General features: G+C 46.6%; 1 protein-coding gene across 4 annotated transcripts in view; it reads left to right on the top strand.

Moving 5' to 3' along the window:
* The window catches only part of DOCK1 (dedicator of cytokinesis 1), a 530259-nt gene that overhangs the window by 196627 nt on the left and 320801 nt on the right, over positions 1-12831 (top strand). For all 4 annotated transcript variants that reach the window (XM_043597859.1, XM_043597860.1, XM_043597862.1 and 1 more), the window contains exon 26: positions 11819-11946. In XM_043597859.1, the coding sequence (XP_043453794.1) occupies positions 11819-11946 (128 nt within the window). The remainder of the gene's footprint in view (positions 1-11818; positions 11947-12831) is intronic.

The raw sequence follows: 12831 nt of genomic DNA on the forward strand, positions 1-12831 counted from the left end.
CGGGAGTCAATGAATGGGCAGTAATGGCTTCCAAGCGTTGTCTCGCGATGTGACTTGACTACTTGAAAGCTGGTTAAATAGATTATGTGCTTCACAAAAAGATGACTCTTGCATATAATCTGTGGTGTGGAGTGAGCAGATTTTCAAAGCAAGATACAAAGAGACGGAAAGGTCAGAGCTTCATAATTTGTGCATTTGTAGCTTCGTTCCCCTGTGATTACATTGTTGCCCACATATCTGACAAAAGCTGTGAAAATTAAAGCTTCAATCCTATTATAGAAATGAAAAGTTTCAATGTAATTAAATTAAAATAAACACTAAGACACCAAGGTTTGGGATTTCTGCTCACAGAAATGTTTTACATTAATGTTAAAGCAGTGAGGAAAAAAGGAATCAACCAGATAGCATTAACTTTCAAATTAGTCAAGAGCATTGGACGTATTTGCAAGGTGCCTTTGTGTTAAGGTGAGGGAGCTTCTGAAATGCACGCCCTTACCCACATGGGTTCCTCTCCGCCGTGGATCTGAACCAGAGAACTTTGGGAAAGTTCATTCCAATGATCACCACATCATTTTCTTCATCTTTCAGGAGCTAGCCCTTCCATATTCCCATGTTGAAAGCGACCAAACCAATGGAGAGATTTTCTTTAGAGTTTACTGTGAATTTACCATTGTGTCTTAAACTCGTTTTTAGAGGGTAGTGCAAGATTGGAAGAGTAGAGATTTAAAGATTTAGTGGAAAGATAATCCCCTTATGGTCTTGACAGTAGTTTAATACTCTTGCTGGATTATGTTGTTTTGAGCTCTCTATTCACTGGCACCCCTCTGTTTGTTTTTCATTTTGGGGTTTGTTTTTTCCCCCTGATGGTTGGAATCTGGTAGTGAGTAGGAATGGGAAACGTGCCAGTCCCTTATTTTCTGGCCATTCCCATGGCTGTTTCTTTCAATATAGTGAACAGGCTCCTTTTAGACAGTGTTCATCAGCCTCATAAAACTTCATTTGTGTTTCATTTTTGAACAATACAGCGCTTCTTCAAAATGTAGGCCTAAAGAACTTAAATTATCTTCCTCATTCTTATTTTCAAGGTGAATGATTCTTCCAGTTATCAAGCAGAGTGAAACTCTCCTTTTTAATAGTAGAAACATTAGTTACAGCAGCCCTTTGAAATCTGAGGGCAAAGGCTCAGATACCTGTTGGGACCAGCTATTAGGAAATATTGAAGTCAGATTTCTAGACTATTTTTGTTGTGATTAATCCCAGTTATAAAATTCATATTTCTTAAAACCACTCTATTAATCAATTTCTTTTGCCTTAAATTGTAGAAAGAATAGCTATATGTTTAATATAGATTTATAATAAAATATACCTTCTTAATGCTTTTGATCCATAAACAAAAAATCTCTTGAGCTTCTCCACTGTGGAAAATGGATAGGTATTTCTCTTTATTGAAGGGATCTTAAACCCAGAGCTACTCTATAGTAGTTTTGTTAACTTGAGGGATATTGTACAGAAAGAAAAATTGGGGTTGCGGCTATCATGTACCATAATCACATAACGTACCACGCATAGAGCAGTCCAGAATACTTAACTAGGTAATTGTGCTGGCTGACTTCTAAGGAATGTTACTGGCTTTGAACCCCAAAGACTGGTTCTTGAAATAATAGTGGAATGTGAAATCATTTTCTTCTCTTCTGTTTTTGAGAATATTTTAATATTTATCTGTAAAGTACTATACCTTTTTCATATCTCATTCTATATATCACTGTGTATCATTCATTATATGAGCATCTGAAAGCACTGTTTGTTAAAACAGCACAACCTAGGAGGGTCAACTCAATTTCTTAATTATAATTTGCTGAACACCTACCATGTGCTCAGCACTGTTGGATAGCAAGTTTGATTCCTCTGAGAGGCTTCAGAGCCATCAGCTTAAAAATGTGTAATTGGAAAAGAGTAATTCTCCTAATTTACAGATAAGGAAGGGCCCAGGAGTTAAACCACAAATCCAAATCTGTAAGCAAAATCCCAGTCAGGGAGCTGTCCACCACTCTGGTGCTGATTAAGGGGTTGTCTTATTAAAAATCCATCACCCACTCAAACTATTTCACACCCACTATATGAGTAATACATTCTGAATACCGAATTTACTTCAGATGCCATATGGAACAAGACAAAACACAAATACATGAATAGATGAACACATAAATAAATGTAAACTACGCATAAACAAACAAGTAGAAACACAGTACTGTGCTTGTGGAATTTTCATACTGTTTTCTTCTTTTTCACGGTAGGGACTCTTATCTGTGATCAGATTGGTGGTGCCAACAGTTCCTCATGGTGTAGTTGGTCCAACCTTTATCACAGTTGATTCTGTGTCCTGCACCCACCCTCTGAGTGGGCTCCTTTCCCTGTTGTTTGATGTTGGGAACAAGGAAAGCAATCTTAGAAGAGGCTGCCTTGATTCTCCGATATCTAGTAATGCTCACAGAAGGCACCACGATGGCATGCCTCTGAGTCTCTGCAGTTCATGGTTCCTTCCAAGCCCTATGAGATTAGCTCTGTGCCTGTGTGATATGGTACCTACAGCAACTTGTCTGTAACAGTTGGAGGAGCCCAGGTCAGCCTGTCCACTCCTAGGTTTTCCTTTAAGATCCCATTTTATTTTTGTTGCATAAACCCTTCCCTGAGTACATAGACTATCCTTGAGGATGGAGTGGATCAGACCTTACGGTTTCGACACTATGACTGGTACTTCCAACGTAATCTTTTAACTTTTTCATCTACTTGTAAATGGGAATCATTTGTGATTTTTCTCTGTTGGTGGTTCTTTCATTCCTTCTGAAAAATTATTACTGCAATACTAATGAATGTTTAACCCCTATTATTAAACTTCTCAAAACTGAGGGATCTAAAATATCTGCTGCTCTATTCCTTCTTCCAAAAAGATGACTCTTTCTTTCTTTCTTTCTTTCTTTCTTTCTTTCTTTCTTTCTTTCTTTCTTTCCTTTCTTTTCTTTCTTTCTTTCCTTTCTTTTCTTTCTTTTCTTTCTTTCTTTCTTTCTTTCTTTCTCTTTTTCTTTCTTTCTTTCTCTTTCTTTCTCTCTTTTCTTTTCTCTTTTCCTTCCTTCCTTCCTTCCTTCCTTCCTTCCTTCCTATCTATCTATCTATCTGACAGAGTGACAAGAGAGCTTGCATGCATGCAATTGAACGGGGTGGGGGGCAGAGGGAGAGAGAGACTCTTAAGCAGACTATCTATCTATCTGACAGAGTGACAAGAGAGCTTGCATGCATGCAATTGAACGGGGGTGGGGGGCAGAGGGAGAGAGAGACTCTTAAGCAGACTCCATGCCCAATGTGGAACCCAAAGCAGCTCAGTCTCATGACCATGAGATCATGACCTGAGCCAAAACCAAGATTTGGGCACTTAGCTGACCGAACCACCCAGGCACCCTTATGACACATTTTTTATTATGTCTAGTGATTTCATCCAGAAGACATCTTTGATCAGCTTCTTTTCCCATTGCTATACAGTCTCTATGCTGCCACGTCCTCCTTCCAATTTTCAATAAATTAAATTCTTTTAATCTCTATGTCATCCTCTCAGTTAAGATTCTGTGACATTGGGCAGAAAGTTCACATGCAGATTATCTTATTTCTGATAGTTCCAGCCCTCAGGTGAGTGGTGCTGAGGAGCTTCTGACCAAAACACTGACAAAGAAACTACAGCTCAAAAAGGAAAAGTGACATACTTAGAGTTAGTCCGTGTGAATGGATTCTCCTCATACTACCAATGTTTATGGCTTGCTGCCTTAAAATGATGCTTGGAAAAACGTAATCTGCACTTGACATGTAAAGATACCCGAGCCACACATGTTTACGTGCACGTGCACATGTATGGATCATTTATTCTAAGGAGCTCTATCTCCGGGATCAGACCCCTAATTCTGGCTCGGCTGCTTAGTGGTGCAATCCCCGCATGTCCCTTTACTCTGGCTCCTGGCACCCCATCTGTCAATCTGGACATAAGTAGATGGCTCCCGTGATCCCTTCTGTTGATGGCTCCATTTTCTGCATTTCTGTTGTTTGAAGACTTATATGGAGGGAGAAAATCATTTGAACCAATTGAATCATGAGGGCACAGAGTTCTTAGAGAGTTGGAAAATAAGATGAGTGTCTGTAACAAATGAGTAACCAGCACCCCCCATTTATATAGCTCCTACTGTTTAATTCTCATTAAAAGTGTTAATCTGGATCTCAGTTCTATGTAACAGGCTCAAGGTTATTAAATGCACTTTATGGATCATTTGTTTAATGTGACCAAACTAAAAATTAAGCAGCACATTACTCAGTGTTCATAAAACGAATGTTTTAAATGGACAAATTCATTCTCGAATTTGCATCTTGCCTTAATGTAGAGCTGTAATGGGGTTATAGACGGATATTCTACTTGGACATTTATAAGCTGATGATGCCTTTTGAATACCTTTTATAAAGATTAATATTTTTTACTTTGTGCCCATTACCAGAGCATTAATCATCATGGCTTCAGCCTGCACAGCTGAGGACGAACAGATGTCGAATTATTGCTGTCTGTAATCATAGTGGATCACACTGGGAGAGGCGGGTGGAGCAGGGTGGCTGGGACCTCTGATCCCCACAGCTGATTTGTGTGAAGTCTGGGTCCACCGGGCTTGCCTGCCCCTTCCTGGCAGTCTGCGCTGGGCTGACTGCGCTCCCCTCTTCCGGTGGGGAAGATCAGGAGAGCCGTGCCAGCTAGTTCTGGCCTCCCTGTGGGTCGTATCTCTGCCTCGACTCAGCCTAACAGGCAGTAGCAACCCTGCGGTCACATACACGTGAAGGCAGATCTGATAGGAGAAATCTGCTGTGGCCTCGATTCTCCTTCCGTTGACGAACACCAGTTCATTAAGATGAGAAATCACACAGGAGGTCTTTAACATCTGCCTCCTAGCATGCTCTGAGACCCTGCTGTCCAACACAAATAGAATGTGAGCCACATATGCAATTTATAACTTTCTAGAGGCCACATTAAAAAAAAAAGTACAACACAGTTGCTGAAATTAATTTTAATGATTTATCTAAAATACCATCTGAACATGACTTCAATCTAAATATTACTAATGACATAGTTTTTCATTCCTTTTTTCCACACTGGGCCTCTGAAATCCAGTGCAGTTTTTGACGCCTACAGCCCATCTCAATTTGGATGCTAGATTTTCATCAGGGATCCTTAATCTGCATTTTTCACATTTAATAAAATTTACCGCTGAGAAGTGAATTCACACACCCAACTTGTTCCAGGTGTTCCATACCATTGTTTCCAATAAGCAAGTGTCATTTTTTTCATTTACATCTAAATTACTTAAAAATTAACTGAAATGGAAAATTCCATCTCTCAGTGCTACCTGCTGTATTTCAAGTGGTCACCAGCTCCCCTCTTGGATAGGGCAGCTCGAAGGCGTTAGTCTTTGTGTACTTTTTGTTGAAAAGACTAACTTTGTATGATGATTTTATTTCTAGCACTTGTATTGGCAGCTGTCATTTATTAAATGTTCCTATTTGCCAAATGCACACATTATACCATATGATTCTCACCATGAACCTCACAGGTAAACAGCCCCATTTTGCAGATAAGAAAAATTAAGGCTTAGAGAGTTTTTTTTTTTTTTTAAATGTTTATTTAGTTTTGAGAGTGCGAGAGAGAGGCAGAGAGAGAGGGAGACACAGAATCTAAAGCAGGCTCCAGGCTCTGAGCTGTTGGCACAGAGCTGGACACAGGGCTCGAACTCGCGAGCTGTGAGATCATGACCTGAGCCGAGGTCAGATGCTTAACTGACTGAGCCACCCAAGCGCTCCAAGGCTTAGAGAGTGTTAAGTAACTTGCCCAAGACCCAAAGCAGAGAGTGAGCAGGGTGGATTTTATTGTCTCTTGATCTGTGTGGGGAAACTGGACCTTGAAGAGAGTCCGGTGTCCCAAAATTGAAGAGTGACCCTGGTCCCTAAGCTTCTAGTCAAATATTTATTGTAGCTGTTTTCCAAGTGATTAGTTGTGGGTAGTTTATTTAAAATGTGTTTTCTGTTAAAAATACAAGAGTTTATTTGTTTGTGGGGGGTTTGCCAGTTTCCCAGGCCATCTGCCTTGGACCTAATTGGACTGTTGGCATGAATCATGGGACAGAAATGGCACTTAGTTCAGGGGGAATGGTATTCAGGACACTGAGTTGGGACATTCAGAATATGACAGGAGATCCCTGTTTCTCAGCTGCCAGAGACTGCATCTGATGCTTTAAAATTGTTCATCGAAAGCATGAGTGTGTGTGGGTGTGTGTGCATATAGTGTGTGGGTGGGCGCGTATGGTGTGTGTGTGGGTGTGTAGTGTGTGGGTGTGTGTAGTGAGTGTGGTGCAAGTGCGTATATTGTGCGGTGTGTGTGAGCGTGTGTGTGCTGTACTGTCCTCTGTGCTCTTGAGTTTTGGACTTGACGTCGGGGTAGAAGCTGAGAGGCGTGGGTGTTAGGTAGGGCGTGTGCCCACCGCTTCTGGAAGAGACTCAACAGTTGACCGAAATGTGGACCAAGAGGTCCCTCTTGGGGACCGTCTCCCTCTGGAAGACGAGTGTTGGGAGGCCAGTGTGGGTGTGCTTTGGTGGGGGGGGGGGTGTCACACTGGGAGGGGACTGGCTTCTCACTGCACACCTGTCCTCAGATACTGTGTGCCTATAGTTGCACGTGGCCCCCACCGGCTCTCGCACATGCGCTCGCACACGCGCATGTGTGTCTGCACACTCCTGTCCTGACAGCCTTGGACACTGTCCAGTGAAACTGGGTCACCAGAAAGTGGGGAGAGATCTTGTTACGATGACGTCTTCCGAGGACAGGACAGGGCGGCTCGCACCGCAGGTCCCTCGTCACCCCTGAACGGGAGCTGGGCGCTGTGGTTTACAGATAAAGAACCAAGGATAGTGTGACAGTTGGCCTCCAAGGAGGAGCACGCACACTCAGGTCCTAGTTTATGTGTATGCGGTGGGGGGCTCCCCTTGGTGAGAACAGGACCCCTTCTCACGGAGATTCCATTCCGGCATGGACAAAAGATGGCTGACCCAGGTGTCACAGCGGTCCACACGCCGGGCACCCGTGCCTGGGTCTGTCAGTGAGTCCTGCCGGGGCCTACAGATCACGGGTCACAACGGGACGTGCTGATTGGTTTGCCTCCAGCTTTGGTCCCCCCCGGCCTCTGAAGGTCTCTCGGGCATGGTCCTTCCTGGGGGCCTGGGACGTGTTTCTGGAGGATGCTGCTGTCCTGTGACCCTGTGTCCTTGGAGACCTGCATGAGATGCCTACTGAGGTCACTGTGGCCTCTGAGGACAGCCCGGGTGCCCAGGCACCCGTCTCCAGAGCTCTGTCCTGGGGCTGGAGTGTCGGAAGCCTTCCTGAGGTCCTTCTGCGAGCATTGTCTCCTTTCATTCTCCCCGCTCTTCTGTCTCCCCTTTCTCCTAAGCTCCCATGGGTGCGGCGGGTGACGAAGGACTGACGAGCTGTGGAAACATCCAGCTTGCGGTTATGGGTCCATCAGAAGGATTCTAACAAAGGGGGTTTTATGTTCTCGGGGCTAAGAGAGTGAAATGTCTTCCGACGTGACAAAATGGCAGTGACGTTTCCCAAAGTTTGGTGGTTTCTCATCAAGAGGGGCTGGATGACAAAGGAACGCAGCTGACACCCAGACCCCAGGTTTGGGTAGCAGGTGGGCGTGCCCGGCACCAGGGAGCTGAAGATGGTGACAGCATCTCCTGTCGAAGATGAACAGGGCTGCCGTCACTTCTTCACCCCGGAGTAATTCTGACAAATGACACTCACACACTCAATTACCTCTGAGAACGGTGGAGTCAACAACTGCCTGTCCAGCATGACAGATAAATGGGGTGGGAAGAGATGGAACTCGGCCAGGGCATCCGGGTACCGGAGGCTGGCGGGCCATTTCGGCCATCTCTGGGGCCAGAGCTATGTTCCTCTGGTTTTCTAAGACTGTTCGCAGACACACTCCTCCTCCCAACCTGGGCCGGTCTTCTCCCTCTGTTGGGTTCCTCCTCAGCTTGTTTGGTTTAGCTGAAAGTCATTTGTTTTCCTTAATCATGTTGTCAGAGTCCGGGGATTCCTGGCCGCAGCTTCTCCCTCAGATGTCTTGGAGATCTCCGAGATGGTGGCAGCGATACAGATGCCCCGATGGACAGGGGCGACCAAGGGCTTGGCCCCCCGGTGAGGGCGGTTAAGCTGGGTGATGGGTTTCAGGCTGAAGGGAACGAAGCCCATCATCCTGGTGACGTCTTGCCAGGGGCTGTGAAGATGGCCGCCAACAGGGCTGGACCTGGACGGGTTTGCCAGGAGGCCTTCCAGTCTGTTGGGTTCTAGGAGGTTGCTGTGTAGTCTTTACCCTGGATGTGGTGTCGTGATTGAGGTCAGCACGCCAAGGGCTACCGAAGGTGGTTGCCATTTGTGAGCATTGAGGTTCTGTAGGAAAGACCCTGGGCTTTGGAGTGCTTGCGGGATGCGTGTGTTCAGTGGGTCAGCATTTGGGGCTGATGCATCTTCAGTCTGGGTTCACTGCCACGGGCAGTTTTCTTGTCGCGTTTCCCTTGCACTGGCTTGGTCCTTGGGCAGCTCTCGGACACCCGTGCAGGCTTCTGCACTGACAGCAGGTCTCCGCTCTTTGGAGCACTTCCCCTGTGAGTTTACGGGGCTCTGGTATTTGGGAGATGGTCTCCTTGGTGACTTCATCTGCTGACATCACAGGGAAGGTTGGCTGAGAAGGGGAGGGCCCCGACATCCGCGAACACAGACGTGGAAGGACTGTCATGGTCCCCACAGGACAGCGCCTTCTTCGCGTGCCATGTGTCTCACTGCCTGACCTCTGGTGAGTCCTGTCATTATAGCCAGTAAGGTGAGCCCGGCTGCTGCCCAGAAGATGCACAGCATGTTAGCACCTCATACATTAAGTATTGATTACTCTTATTGTGAAGTCGACAAGTGAAATCATATAATCACTGGGCAAAACACTTTCTGGAAAAATGGAGTAGCTGTTGGTCCTTTTCAAGGGGATAAATCGTAACGGGATTTGCAAAAGCCTGAGCCTGAGCTTCGTACGTGCGGTTCCCTGGAAGGAGGTGGAACAGCAGAGTTTGTGCTGCTTCTGTGTGCTTGATGCTTCCCGCCTGCATCCCACTCCCACCTGCACCCCTGGGCCTTCATGACCGTGTACTCCTGGGAAAGTCTTCTACGTGGGTCGCAGCATACTTACGGGAGCCATTTCAACGCTGCATGCTCCTTTGTTTCTTCTGTTAAAAGAGTTCAGGAAACATTAGTGCGAAACATGCTTTTATGCGTCATTAACGTAAGCCCACCATGTGAAATCCTGAGACAAGCTAAGTATATCTAATGTTTGGGAGCACTGCCGTCTGTTCTGTCGTGCCCTGCATTTTAAAGGGGACGGCGGTGGCTGGGCTGGTTTCACAAGCAGAGCTGGGGTGGTGGGAACACGTCGCTCCTGTTGGGAGGGCAGGATGGTACCGGAGTTAACTGGGCTCCCCACCTGGAGGAGTAATTACGTTCCATCCTCAGTCTCCTTCATGTTCGTGTCCTTATTGTCCTTTAATTTTCTGAACATCCTTTTCTCTGCTCCCATCTGAAGCACAAGGGAAAATCCAGATGTTCCTTCGTCCCTACACCCCAGTGTCCCTCCATTACACAGCCGTGCTCCCGGGAGCTGTTTTCCATTCTTCGTCCCCGCTCAGCCATTCCAGGAAGCTGCCTCAGGGGGCTCTGTGTGCCTCTCACTGCCACGCCCCAAGCTTGTTCTGTCCCACCCATTCTTGCCACCGTATTTGGCCACCTTGATCACTGTGCTCCCTTGCTTGGGTGGCATCACTTGTCTGCTTCCTCCCACATCCTGGCTCTCTCCACCTTTGTGTCCTGCACATCTCCTGTTCTAACGCCTACATCCTGATGTTGGTCAGTTTTCTGCCCTTTTTGCGTATTCCCTTTGATGGTCTTAGTGGCTTTCATCGCTGCCTAGAGGCTGGCGATCCTTTCATCTGTGTTTCTAAACCAGAAATAATGTCTAGAACCCTCTCTCCGTTTGCCTAGTAGATGGGGCCACTTGGGTGTCCAACAGGCAACTCAGACGCCACTTGTCCCAAACTGAACCCTTGTCCTTTTCTCCCTCCTTTTAAAAATACCCTTCTCTTCTCACATTCCTCTCTTTGGATGACATCACGTGGCTCCTTGGATGACACATCATTACCAGGACTTGGAGCATTGTGTTTGACTCTCCTTTATCTGCCACCTTCCATCACCGAGCCCCGGGTCCAGCCTGCCTCCAGTTTTCTCTTGCTCAAGCCCTCTTTCAAACTCACCACTGCAGCCGGAGGTCAGGCCTTTACTGTTTCTTGCCTGGTCGATCGCAGTGGCTTACTGACGGTTTCTCTCCCTCCTGTCTCCGCTGCCCTACCCGTGCGCCATGCCAGAGGGACTCTCGCCTTTTGCTCTGATCACATCTCTCCCCGCCCCCATCAGCATGTTGGTTTTCCCAACTTTCTTGACCTTACCCATCATGTGCATGCTGGTATCCAGCTGCCTGTCTGGCCTTTTAGCCCTTTCCTCCTCTCCCCACCCTCCACCTGTGCATGTGTCTCTTGAATGTGTCATATGCTCCTGCCTGCCTGACTCTGTGTCCAGGGTTCTCATTCCTTGATTGCCTGCCCCATGCGGGAAATTGCCATTCCTCTTGCCAGCAGGTGAAGGTCCTGCCTCCTAAAGGAGGCCTCCCTGACTCATCTCCAAGCCAGTGCCTACTCCCTCACTTCTCTCTCTCTCTTTCACTTGCCTGTGCATTAGCTCAGGGGTCTGGGAGGCCAGAGAGAGGAGGCTGTGGCTCATCTCCTGGATCTATCGTAAGTCATAGGAGCGAGCACCTTGTCCTAAGCATCTAACCAGGCCTAAGCCTTCGTCCTTATCCTCGTGGGAGGAAGTACCCCGTACCCCAAACCTGTGAGTAGCTAGAGCCATCGTGTCCTTGTTAAGAGATGAGGAAGCCGAGTCTCAGGGGTATCTGGAGCTGCCCAAGATGTCCCTGCCAGGAAGGGAGGAGAACTTGAACTCAGACGGCCTCTCTCCAGAGCCTGAGCTCTCAGCACCCCTGCAGACTGTCCCGGTGCAGGTGTGAGCCCAGCAGAAGGTTGCCCAGAATGAGCAAAGATCAAGCGGGGAATTTAGTAAGTTGATGACCTGGCCTAGCTCAGAAACATTTATGAGGCATAAGGGACTAGAAAGAAACCACGCTTTGGTCCTCCTAGGAAAAAGTAAGAATAGCTGCAATTCAAAAAATATTTGTTGTGAGGAGTATTTCTTTTAAAGTTGTGAGTCAATGAATTTATACTTCAGCACAGAAAACCAGTCAAACCCCCCAGCATGTGTGCCTGTGTTTAGATCTGTGTGCACACCATGGGATGTACGTGAAAATGTGCTTCTATATGTTTGTGGGTTATTTATTGTGCATTTACAAGGAGACACACCCAGGGATGTGTGCGCGTGTGTTTGTGTGTAAATTATTTCCATAGCGGTAGACACGATTTCTCCACGCATCCCGCATCCCGCCATCTGACCGGCTCCAGATGTCAGTTTCACACATGCGAGAAAGTAAATGTAACATGCTGGAAACAATGTAACATGCTACGAAACAAGCTTCTAGCAAATAGAGTTGCATCTTGGTGGGTCCCCTGCTGACTCGCAGCCCCGTGTCCCCTGCAGACTGCAGAGAGATCCTGCTTCCCATGATGACGGATCAGCTCAAGTACCATCTGGAGAGACAAGAAGACCTGGAGGCCTGCTGCCACCTGCTCAGCAACATTTTGGAGGTTCTGTACAGGAAGGATGTGGTGAGTAATGGCCGCGGCGGGAAGCGAGCCCCCCCGCCTCACGGAAGGCGCATTTGATTCCTTTACTTTTACGGGTTAGCCTGCTTCTCTCAGTTGAGTGGTACTTTCAGGGATTTTTCTTTATGCACGAAGTATGATAATAATGTAAAAACATCTTTTTCTTTTTTTATTTTAAGTTTACTTCCTGTCACTTCTCAGGCGGATGCCTCCCCAAGACTGATTTTTGATTTTGACCCTTAAGGTCAGAAAATGACTTTGATGTTAGAAACTGGACGGGGGACCTGGGTGGCTCCATGGGTTAAGTATTTGACTTCGGCTCAGGTCATGATCTCATGGTTCCTGAGTTCAAGCTCTGTGCTGACAGCTCGGGGCCTGATGCCTGGTTCGGATTCTGTGTCTCCCTCTCTCTCTGCCCCTCCCCCGCTCGCACTCTCTTTCTCTCAAAATAAACATTAAAAAAGAAACTGGAAATGCACAGATGGAGGCTATTATCTACATTCCTTTTTCTTAATTCTTACTTAAAAAATTTTTTTTTAACGTTTCTTTATTTTTGAGAGAGAGAGAGACAGGGTGAGAGTAGGGAAAGGGCAGAGAGAGAGAGGGAGACACAGAATCGGAAGCAGGCTCCAGGCTCCGAGCGAGCCGTCGGCACAGGGCCCGACACGGGGCTCGAACCCACAGACTGTGAGATCATGACCTGAGCTGAAGTCAGACGCCCAACCGACTGAGTCACCCAGGCATCCCAATTCTTATTTTAATGAAGTAATACATGCACATAGTGTTTTTTTTTTTTTTAATTTTTTTTTCAACGTTTATTTATTTTTGGGACAGAGAGAGACAGAGCATGAACGGGGGAGGGGCAGAGAGAGAGGGAGACACAGAATC

The sequence above is a fragment of the Prionailurus bengalensis genome, chromosome D2, assembly GCF_016509475.1.
Source record: "Prionailurus bengalensis isolate Pbe53 chromosome D2, Fcat_Pben_1.1_paternal_pri, whole genome shotgun sequence".
Taxonomy (NCBI): Eukaryota; Metazoa; Chordata; class Mammalia; order Carnivora; family Felidae; genus Prionailurus; species Prionailurus bengalensis.